A 12,124-nucleotide genomic window follows, 5' to 3' on the forward strand; every position below is an offset into this window, starting at 1 on the left:
GGGAGGAGGACTTCCACTTCAATAATCATAATGAGAATAATAAGGATAATAATAGACTTTTTAGCTTCCTAATGCTGTTTTTGTCCCATTTAAAAAAAAAAAAAACAGATCCACACTAATGTGGTAAAGTGTAAGTCATCATCAATACATTCAGTCATATCATCATCATAATACACGACAATAACTGTGCATTTCTAAAGTTAAGTACCACAGCCCTGGTTGGGCTGAGTGCACGGCGCTCTGGGATGTTTTGTTTCATACATGCCACCTGCTTCTGTCAAAACTCTGTAAAACCAAAAGCTCTAAAAGTCAGTGATTCTGGATTTATACAGGTAGTTCGTCCTCAAACAGGTCCTGGTCCTGCTTCCCGTCCTGCTGTCAGCTCATCAGTTCCTCTGTGATGAGTTATAAAAGTGGTTCTTCTTTTATTAGTAAGAAATGAAAGAAGTTTTTTTTTCTTGATTTTTTTTTCTTTTTTGTTCTCTGCCTCTCAGCGAGGCGAAGCTTATTCAACACCATGGAATTGATGTCTGATAAATCTGCCATTCCTCATGTGAGACGTGGTCACATGGTCCTACTTCTTCCCTTCGCTGTCTGTGGAGACAGGAAAAAAAAAAGGTAAACTTTACTACACTTAGGATTTATGCTGAACAGAAGTAGAGATGCATCTGTGCTGGGTGAAAACAGTCAGGCCTCCTGTTTAGATTTGACAACACAATTTCAATTACAAACACTGTTTATTAACTGCTATGATTGAAATTAATGCAGCATTGTTGTGCTTTCTGTCATGTTTTTCAAGAACCAGGGTGGACAACCTGCTTCTTAATGTGTAAACATACCATAAAACTGGCTACATCTACTTGTTGTTATCTCATGTTAATGATATCCCTAACATTGCATGAATAGTTGTTATAGTCCATGAAAATTCTTCCTCCTCTCAGAGGACACTGAATCGTGTAAACTATAAATAGGACAGATTATGATTGTTTCACTTTGTATTTTTATTCTTTAAAGCTAATAGAGTCACTTTACATGATTAATCAAATGTAAATTATACCGGGCGTTGGTGCAGCCTCCTCAGTTCATCCTCTGTGTGACATTAAGATGTTTTCACTCCTGTTCATTGACGGTGACTCTCCCGTTAAAGGTACTTATTGTAAATTCTTGTGCTTAACACCAACTTCAAACTTTTCAGAATTAACTAAAGCTTTGAAAAGAACATTAAGATTCAACTGCTACATCTTTATGACCCGCACACATATATGCTGAAGAGATATCAACTGAAGCTGAACTGGGGCTGTGCTCTACTTTCGTGTAGTACCAATTTGTACCACAAGATGGCACAGTGAGTCAGTGTAACCTTGAAGCAACACCCATTTCTGTGGGAGCAGCTAAAAATAAATTAATGACTAGCACACATCCTGAAAATATCTCAATACAACTTAATACAGCATTTGATAAGATGCCGATACTGGCGGGAACTTTTTTGCTAAATTCTTAAAAAGATGATTAGAAAAGACACATTTAAGCCAGCCTTCTCCTGATTACTGTCCACTTACAAAAAGAAGTTTTAAACATCAGGTGGGTGGGACATATGTGCCTGAGATGACCATATTAAGGATCTCCTTGCAACAGTATATTTATATAACAGAAAGCCAGTAAAATCGAAATAGGATCTCTTTTAAGGGGCATTTTATTATTTGTTCTTTCAAGTAGTTTTTTGTAACACAACTCTTTAATACCTGAAGGAAAAACAGAGATAATTGGTACATGATCTGCAGATGTCACTCCAGGAAGATTACAAATTGCTCCTGTTTTTGGATTCTACAGAGAAACGTGGATATTCTTCATTTCTCTGCAGCTGTGTGCCTCCACTGTTGCCATCACTGCTGTTAATCTCCTCCATTTCACAGCAATTTACATTTATAGACAACTGCAGTGTCTGCAGCAGTACTGTAATCATCACATTAAGCTTTTTAACTGCCTGTCAGGTTCCCTCTGGAATATTTTCACAATTTTAAGCAAACATGGTGATATATGGTTTATGAAAGTATATGGAAAACACTGGAGAGAGGGTAATGATCTACTGGAGGATAATTTCAGCAACGAGGTACGAGTGTCGCACAGCCGAATAAGCAGAGAGCTGTTATTCCCAGCAGAGAAGTTTCAGATATTAGATTTATTGACCTGGCAGACGGCATGAAAATGAGACAATTGTCCAGCTCGTTTTGCTCTCAGTTTGCATTTTATGAGAGAAAATTTTAGCCAATTCATTTCATGATATGAAAACCTGGTAGATAATTTATGAGTCTGTGAGCCACACTGAGAGCAGAACAGGATATTCTGCACATAAATGATGAGTAATTTCAGCAGTAAAACAACACCCTGGCCACTTCAGTACTCTGTGTGCCAGAGCTTTAATACAAAAATGGGCCTAGTTTTTACAGTATTAATATCCAAGCTAACTTAGAAAATGCTTCCGTGATTTGAAGGCAATCTGCATTAAAAATCTAAGCAGCAGTTGTGCTTAATTTGTCTCCTTATTAGGGCGACATAAACCTTTCTTTTAAGAACTTGTACATGAAAAGAAATAATAAAAAATGAACTAAAGCAATATATAAAGTCTAACAATAAAAGCAGGCAAAACGATAAATATATGTGCAGTATATCAAGATCTTTAAAGACAGTGAATTAGAGACTAAAGAGCAGTATCCCAACAATGAGTCCATGCTGCTCCACCCTTTTCAATCAAAGTTGTACAAGGAAGTCTCAACAAAGATGTCTAGTCTATGTATTAAAGATGTTCTGGTCCATTTACCCTGGTTTCCCAGGTGGAACCAGTGAAGCTTTAACATAATTTCAGTGTGTGTTTCAAACGTACCAGTTGAGGAGTGCCCTGACACCTGCTGACTGGAGACCAGCGACCTGGAGCTCAACCCTTAAAAACATAGGAATAGGAACATGAAGAGAAAGTCAGCTGTGATCAATGTTGGAGTTGTTACTCAAAAAAAGGTCATGTATTACTTTACTTTTTGAAACAGGTAATGAACTACATTCCTCAGCTGGTACCTGAGGAAAGTCATTTATTTAATACAACTTCTCCTTTGTGACATCACGTATGCTTTGCATGGCCTGAGATGCACTGTCAGATAATTACCAATTAACAGTATGAGAGTAATGTGTGACTTAAGTCTTTTAGAGCCTATGTCGTAGTACACTCAAGTGGCCGACACTGTTGCCACCATGTGTGTGTTGTGTGCATGCAATGCTCTGCAGTTCCACTGCCAATACACTACTTGGTGCTGAAGATTCTCTCTTTGAATTGATCCATTGTCTACAGCAGCGGTCCCCAACCCCCGGGCCTCGGACCGGTACCGGTCCGTGAGTCGTTTGGTACCGGGCCGCGAGAGTTGAGGCTCAGGTGTGAAATGTATAGTTTTCAGGGTTTTTATCGGTTTTGAGCGTTATTTTGTTATCGTTTTTATCGTTAACTCGGTTTTCCTGGGTCTTTTCACGTGTGTTATGAATAAATCTTCTTTTTTTCAGTACCGGTACTAGTTTTATTTTGTCGTATTTATCCGTGACACCTTAAAGGCCGGTCCATGAAAATAATGTCGGGCATAAACCGGTCCGTGGTGCAAAAAAGGTTGGGGACCGCTGGTCTACAGGATGAGCCAATCACAGTTGATTACAATCTCTGTTAATGTGACATCCTGTTACATTTCTAGGGAGATGCATGTGAGGTTATGGCGTAAGTTAAAGCACAGGGATTCAGAAAGGTTTGTGGTTATGGTGCATCTATGGCATAGATTTATCACAGAAGCTTAAATCTCACTTTAGGCTGTAGCCCCACACAATGATACAAATCTCTATGCTAACCAGGACAAACACACAAAATGTGTTTTCAGTGTTTAAGAGCAAACATCAGGTTGACAACAAAGCTGAAAATCAGCAAAAGGAGTCACGTTAGCAACAGCTTTTTCGGCTTTTTAGTCTGTTTCCACTTTAATATTAGCTTCTCACCCGTTTTGTGCAATTAGAGTAGAAGTATTATTGATGTGTCCACTCCTGAAAACTTGCAACCACTCAACTAATTTTTGCCTCCCTGCACATGATGTGAAGTCATCTAATTGTAGCATGTGCAGGAATAAAATGCACGTTTGATTTTTTTATTTTGAAATCCATCAATCCTGTAGGTAACTGAAGAACTTTCTTAATGCAAGTAACACCATAACTGTAATGTGATTACTATGTTACAGAAAAATGTAATGTGATTCCAGTAACATGTTATTTTGTATAGCATATCTCATTATCTAAACACTGTCTGCGTTTGTTTTGCAGATTCATACCTTGGTAGATGTCGTACTGTCCTGACATCAGATTGTAGCTCATACCCAGGTGTGTGTGATGGTGTGTGTGGAGGTGTCGGGCGAATGACACATGGTTCCTCTCTCTCTCCGTCTCTCTCTCTCCCTCAGGGGATCCCTTCTCACCAGGCTACAAACACACACACACACGCACGCACATACACATACAGACATACACACACACGCTTACACTGTGCCTTTCACTTTTCTGTCTCCATAAGATTTTAGATGTGATCACTATTTTGATCTATTACATTCACATCATGCCAAGAGAAGTTATTTTATATTGACAAAATCAAATCAAGAATTATCTTGGCTAATTTTGCCAAGCTTAAGAAAAAAATGCAAAATTGTATCTCTATGATTTTTTCAGCAAACAGCAAAAGGTTTGTTTCTGCCTTCTGAAGTGACCCATGTAAGACAAGACATCCTGAAACAGTCATGCCTTTGTTAACAAGTTTGCATGGTGATAGTGTTTAAATACACACATATTCAGGCCTATAATAAGAAGCTAATGAGTAAAATCCAAGTTCAGGTTGGGAGATGTTATATATGAGATAAGCAGCCACCACTTACAGACTAGCCAAAATACCCTTACCAATCCTGGAAGAGCCTGTGGACCACAAACCATGATGTAGGAGGAGCATCTATAGGTTTTAGTGTCAGTCTGAAGTCGAAAAGTAAAGTCAAAAGTTGTGCATGTTTTGTTGCGTACATTGTGTTAGAAGCAACTTGATTCCTGCTTTTCTCCTGTTACCTGCAGGCTACTGTAAAACATTTTTGGTTCTTTAAGCTTTAATATATGCGCCTTAAACTTGTTAAAAAATGAGACTTCTAAGTGTGCTAATATTCAAATGATTTTATTTTTCTTTAACTGTTAAACTTCACAAAGGCTAAAACTGTCTAGGGCACATCTAAACACTCATTTAATGGAATAGAAATATAATCCATCAGACAGTTAACTTATACAGTCAACATTTTGCCGGCTTTACTTTGTGGTTTCCAGGCTGAACTTTATTAATATAATAAGTCCAGTCTTTACGAACCAAATCATTTGCGGGACACCCACATGCAGGGCTTTTAGTATATTTTTCCTCTCTCTCTCTGTTGCTTTGTCTGCAAAGGAAAAACAAAACAATAACCTGATTATAAAAATAATCCTAAAACCTTCTTTGCACATGTATGTGTTGAGGTCGTCACAATAGTTTCCTATTTAGGGGTTTATAAGGCATGTTTATGCCATGCTGATGTTATGTGATGGTCTTCATGAGTGACTGCTTTAAATGCAGAGTGGAATCAAAGCAGGCTACCATTTTTACCCCCATCTTTATCTTTCCCTGAGGTGTTTTTCCTGTCTGAGGAAGATATCAGATCTGTGTCGTGTGAAGGAAAACAAACATCAGAAGTGTGTCGCTGTGAGCTGCAGTGTGGATGTGGCAGTAAAGCCTCTCACAGCAGGTGATTTTCCGTGATACTGATGGCTCTGCTGCTGCAGCAGCTCCATGGCTGAGGATGAGGATGAGTCGCTGCTCTGCTTGCTGCTCACCGCTCCTCCTCTGCCGGGTGGTGTCACCTCCGATTCTTCCCTGCCTGCTGTCTTACCGTACAGAGGATAATGAAAACCTATGACGACAAACACAGAAACAAAGAAACAGGCACACAGTAACTTTACATATCTATAAAAAATACAAATTATATTACCAACTCCAAACCAGTACATTCATTTGCAATACTTAGCATGATATATATGATATTTATACTTGCACTTATTAAACTTTATTATAAATCTAAATGAATTGCACTTTACATTTTTAAGAAATACACAACGTAGCTATGTGACACTACTAAAACTCATATATGCAAATTGATATATTTATAATTTGCCACCAAATACTCAAAACCTTTGAATTTTCTGACAGTTATTTCATGGTTCAGGCTTTAAAGAATTAACTAAGCCAAAAATAATCAAGAAAATTTCTTAATATAGTTTTGCATGTTAAGCAAACTCATCTTTTGCTGTATATGAACAAGGAGAATGAACAGACGCAATATATATGAGAGATTATGTTGTGAATTGGAATTCAGTTTCATAAATAAAGGCCTGCTGTTGCAGTTGCCTTTCATACTCCAGTATAGGGGGCAGCATTGTGTGACAATATCCTTTCAGACAAAGGACCCCCAGCCATCCTGCTGAGGCTGAGCTGTCATCAGCTGTGAATGAAGAATGAGTGACTCACCGGAGAAGCAAATTTATATATTGCTCAGTTATGTTCACTGATATTCTCAGTATTCACAAAGTGTTGGGAGATTAGACTATGTGCAGCGGAGCACTGCATAACGTATGTGATGTGTGCAAGTGTACGCACTTCAGACTGCACAGGCAAGTGAACAACCCACTTCTTTTTGTGTGAGGGGAACAAAGAAGAAATGCTTGACTGTTTTATAGTCAGCTCATCTTCCTGGTATCTTAGGATGTTAAAAAGCACAAACCTGATGCGACATGCCAGATAAACACCAGCCTCTGTAATCAGTGAAGGGTATTTTATTTGCTGAATGACAGCAGGTAAAACTCATATGATGGCTAATACTATGTAACTATGCATCTTCACTCATTTAAAAGCCTTTCAGTGATTCAGTTTCAACTAGCACATCAATTCTTGTTATTGCTTCAGCTTAAACTTCAAACTGAATGTTTCAGATGTAGCACTCTACTGTATTTTAATGTGAATACGCAAGTATAAGTGTAAACAAGAACTTTAGCTAAACTACTTAGCTGAGACGAGACTAAATGGTGGAAACAGAGGTAAATAGCTAACAGTTCCCTAGATTAATTTTTGCATTGTTCCGCCTTTGTCTTCTGAGCTCTTATAACATATTTACCAAAATGTTGAACTACGCCCTTAACATTAACTCCGACCTTCACTCAGTCTTACCTGGGTAATTGTGGACCAGGGTTGGGGATACCCCTCTGTAGGAGCCCCCACTGCTCTCGCACATTGCCAGGTAGGGTTGATAGGAGGAGTGCTGGTACTGAATGTAGGGCTGCTGAGGGGTCATTGGAGGAGAAACTGCCGCCCGGGCACTTTGTGACTCCTCAGACAGCCCTCCCATTGGCTCCTGGCCCTGATCATCCAGCCCTTCCAGCCTGTCTGAATCCTCCGTGTCGATGGCAGGCGGGAGATCGTGCGGTGCATGGACCCTGGCTTTTTTAGCATCTGCACCCACAACTCCTCCTCTTTCTCCTCCACCTCCTCCTCCTGAAGTCATCTTGGCTCCGGCAGGCTCCATGGTAGCTCCCCATTCTTTTCCACTGTCTGATTCGCCCTCCTCAGCCTCCTCCCCATGCTGACTCTGTAGCTCTGAGTATTTGCTGTGAGCGAGGCGGTGAGCCCAGGTGGGGCCGTCTGAGGGCTAGATCGATGGGGACAAGTGTTGGTGCTACTTGCAGTGTTTCCCCTATAATTCTTTGTTAACAGTGGTGGGTGGGAGTCATTTTGGGGTTGGTTCAACTCCAGTCCACGTCTGTCCCAGTTTGTGTTTACACGGGTAGTCGAAGGGCTAAAACTAAATGCCTTTTTTTGGATTAAGTCTAAATGTTATCTCTTTGTCTCTTGGGATTTTTGGAGGAAAAGCAAAGCAAATTTATGACTTTCATTGCACATTTTCTTTTTAACAGGGGTGGAAAATTTCTTGTTGCGGCGGCCCACCGCTGCTGAATGACTATAGAGGAAACACTGAGTGAACAGAGCCATAGACAGACCATCTATCACTGGCTCTGGGTGTGATGTTGATGAAGGATGACGACGTTTCAACAGCAGGCGGCCATTCAGAAGTGGGATGTGAAGACTGTGGCGTCCCTCTCAATGACACGAATCAAGACACGCCTCACACATGATCAAGTGCAGAATTTAGGCCAAGAAAAAAAAGAACCTACCCTCCCCAACGCAGCTTTCGCTCAATTTGTACAGCCTTTGTTTGTTTTTTCTTTTTTACATCAGCATGGCTAGAGTCAGCGATTAATCGCATTGTGAGAAGACATGGGTTACAAATCTGTACAAGCTTACGGGTTAGAAAGGGTTTTTTTTTAGCTTCTTTACAGCTAAGGTGGTAATTCTCTCTCTAAACATCAAAATCGTTTGCCTCCATCAAATCAAACAATTTTGAACGAAGTAGCATGTTAAAGTAGAGCTACACCACCACAGAAGCCACATGGTCTTTTTTTATTAGCACCTATTGGTTTAGCTGTACACACTGTGTGATTAATCTCTTTGTGACACTCAACAGCAGTCATTAAAGCACACCAACAACACCATCAGCGGCGGCGGCAGGTTATAGACACAGGGAGAAACTTACACTGGAAAAGGAAACATTTGAGTCCAGATCTGTCTGACTGTTTGGGTTGTGGAGTGATGAAGAAGAGGAAGAGGAGGGTGACTTGATGTCATCACAGTCTTTCATTGAGACCTGGTGCTGGTCCACCATGCCACTGTGCACTGACTTTATGCCCAGGCTCTGTCCCCTTTCTCCCCTCTCACTCATCTCTACATAGGACAGGACAGGTTTGGGACAGCAACCTTTAGCACCGTCTGGACCTTTACCTAGCATGGGTCCACCAGCTGAACACCCAACCATATGTTTAACTTCCTCACTGTCTCTCACAGTCTGTGCCCTCTGCTTGGCACTGGATGTCTGGTCACAGCATTTGGAAGATAATAACAGTTTTTGGTCCATGTACAGTCCCCTTGAATACTGGCCATAATATAGGGACTGGGCCAAAGCTGTCTGGGTCTGACTCATAGCCAGCTGTAGCTGAGACTGAGGTGGTCCGTCACCTTTCTTGGAATCAGAGAACTCGTGGGAGGAGTTTTTATCCTCCTCTTTCATTTCTTCTTTTCTGTCTTTCCCCTTGCAGTCGTGGGCTGAGCTTTTGTGGAAAGTCATGTTGCTGCTGTTCTGCCTATCTGACTGCATGTATCCTGACAGGTAGTAGGGCTCATAACTATGGTAGTACGGGGACTGAGGGTCTTTTGATGACGGGGTGCATGCTGTGGGTGGAGTTTTACCAGAGTTACTATGGTTGCTGTTGGAGCTCACCTCGGAAGAAGTTGAGGAGCCAGACTTGGATCTGATTCCATCTGACCGACATTCGGAAGATCCCCCATCATCTGCAGCATCTGAGATGTCAGAGTAGGCGGGACTGTTATTCTTGCTGCTGCTGTCTGCTGTACCCAGGCAACTACCACTTGCATCAAGGCGTGATGAGCTACCAATAGAGGGACTGGGGGCATTGTCAGTAAAGGTGTAGACCTTGTCGGCCTCAGCACGAATACTGGCCATCCTGCTCTCTTGGCTCTCACTGAGTCCATTCATTACATCCTGCTTGCTGAGGTGTTCCTTTAGAAGGCTTCCAGAATTCTCTTTCACCCCAATTTTAGACCCAACACCATCATCCATTTTTATTCCACTGCTGTCTCCATTAGGTGTTCTCACTGCATCTTTGTTATGTTTGTCTTTAAGTCTCCGCTTTTCTTTTTTCCTGGTCTCCTTGCAGGTGACCAGCGTAGCTTTGACCAGGCTTGGCTCTACAACAATGCTTAACTTTGGCTTGATGGGTTTCAAAGGAAGATTTTTACTAGTGAGGCCTACAGCTGCCATAGGAGATGGCTGCTGTGAGTTAACAGCATCTGCTGTGCTGGATGGATATGTTGTGTTGGGTATGGCGATAAGTTTAGGGGGAGCAGGGGCTGGAGCAATTGGCCGGTTGGTCCTTGACTTGGACAGCTTCTCTACCTTCCCGTTGGCCTTCTTGCCCTTATCACAGGCATTTCCCTTTTTCTCGATCAAACCTTCAGCTTCCAGTTTGGGCATCTCGACTGAGGAGTTCCTGTCTGGGACCATGCAGTTCTCCAGAACCACAGTCATGTTAGATATGATTGGCAGATTGCTAAGGTCATCAATTAGACCATCTTTTAGCAGTGAGGTTCTTCTGGTTTTGGAGTTGGCTGTGGGGCTGTGGTCGGTACTGAGAAGAAGTCGTCTGTTTTTAGGTGACCCCACTGTGGTCACCTTATACAGAGGAGCATTTTTCTTTGAGGAGCTGTTGGTATTAGTGCTGTTGTTTGTCTCTGAGAGGTCATATGTCATGTTGCTGATGCTGTCCTCGCAGTCTGATAGCCGTTCTTCGCTCTCCCCATCCTTCATGGGTTCCAGTTCAGGCTTCCGCTGCTCCTCAACCTCCAGGTGTGCATGCGTCTGGTGGTAGCGCAGGCCATTGATGTGCTTATAGCGCTTAGTGCAGTTTGGGTGGGGGCAGTCAATGAGGATGGGTGGTGGTGGTGATGAAGCACAGCCTCCTCCTGGATCCATAAACGATGGGTCAGATTTACCCTGTGGTGTGGACGGGGCGCTTCGGGATTTTGCACGAATCCTCTTCCCATTGCCATTTTTAACGTCATCTGAGGACACCAGGCTGAGATCCAAGTCAGATGGTGGCTTGTTCTTTCGCTTCCCAGATGAGAGAGAGGCTGGTTTCACTTCCTCCACAGTGAAGAAAGAAGGAGGTGCTCGGCAGTTGCTGTTGATGAGGTTAAGACTGCCTCTTCTTCCTTTGCTGTGGATAGGTGCAGCTGTTCCGGCCACACCACCTCCGCGGCTCCTGTGCTGAGACAGACCACGGACTTTGGCAGCAGGGGTCGGCTCTACACAGGGTCGATCGGCCATGGCAATTCGCATACGCTTTCCCCGGCCACGACCACCTGGTAACTCAGGGTCACTGGAGGGTGATTCACAAAACCTAGACAGAGGAGGAAAAAAACAATGAACTAAGTAAATTCCCTTTGATCAAATAACAGTCATACTAATCAATTAATCAAAAGCCCTTGATTAACTGATCATCTTTAAGTGTGACTAACTCTACAAAAGCAGAGTTTCTGACAGTTTTGAGGTGGGTAATAACACAATTCAATCGAGAAAAGACTTCTACAGCTGATCTTAGAGCTTTGAGAACGAACAGTTATTGCCCATAAATCTGGAAACGGTTAAAAGGCCATTCCCAAACAATTTGAGGCCCATCATTCTACCATAAGAAAGATTGTTCACAAATGGAAAAACATTCCTGGGAAAGTCCCAAAGAAGGATGTTCCAGCAAATTCACCCTAAGATCTGTCACGATCCTGGGTCTTATGACCCAGTGTTTTGAGTTTTAGTTCATTTTGATGTTTATAGTATGTTTAAGCTCATTAGGTCTCCTATGTTCATTTGCTTATTAGTTCCCCCTTGTGTTTCCAACCCATGTTAAGTCTCCCCTGCTCTTCATGTGTTTCATGTCTGTGTCTTACGTTGTCAAGTTCTGGTTGTCATGTCTGCGTCTCATTATGTTTCCTATTTTATTTTGAAGAGATCTTGTGTTTTTATTTTATGGTTTATGTTTTGAGTCCTTTGTTGTACTGTTTCTTGTTTCCCTAGGTCTCAGTTATGGTTATCATAGGTTTAGTTCTTTGGCTTTGTAATATGGCTTCCCTGTGTTCCATGTTGTGTCTACTGTGACGTTTTTGTACCATGTTTCAGGTTCCTACTGTATGTTCTGTCTCCCCAGTTGCTGTTAAGTTTACATGTCTAGAGTTCAGTCAGTGTGTTTCCTGTTTTACTTTGGAGGTCCGTGTCTCATGTCAGTGTTTCTAGTTTTGCTTCCCTTGTCTCGTCCAGCCTGATTACTCCCAGCTGTGCTCTCCTTCTGTGTCTTGTTCCCTCGTTATCCC

At 41.9% G+C, this 12,124-nt stretch overlaps 1 protein-coding gene across 1 annotated transcript in view; it reads right to left on the bottom strand.

The window, feature by feature from the left end:
- Nucleotides 1-574: 574 nt before the first annotated feature.
- Nucleotides 575-12,124, bottom strand: part of znf608 (zinc finger protein 608) — a 67,735-nt gene continuing 56,185 nt past the window's right edge. The window contains exons 4-9 of the mRNA XM_085366864.1: nt 8,721-11,160; nt 7,301-7,778; nt 5,821-5,990; nt 4,350-4,497; nt 2,882-2,938; nt 575-594 (exon numbers count right to left, since the gene is read on the bottom strand). Of these exons, the coding sequence (XP_085222990.1) occupies nt 575-594; nt 2,882-2,938; nt 4,350-4,497; nt 5,821-5,990; nt 7,301-7,778; nt 8,721-11,160 (3,313 nt within the window). The remainder of the gene's footprint in view (nt 595-2,881; nt 2,939-4,349; nt 4,498-5,820; nt 5,991-7,300; nt 7,779-8,720; nt 11,161-12,124) is intronic.

This window comes from Diplotaxodon limnothrissa, linkage group LG12 (assembly GCF_057381915.1).
Source record: "Diplotaxodon limnothrissa isolate DT_005_m linkage group LG12, D_limnothrissa_male_GT1.1, whole genome shotgun sequence".
Classification (NCBI taxonomy): domain Eukaryota; kingdom Metazoa; phylum Chordata; class Actinopteri; order Cichliformes; family Cichlidae; genus Diplotaxodon; species Diplotaxodon limnothrissa.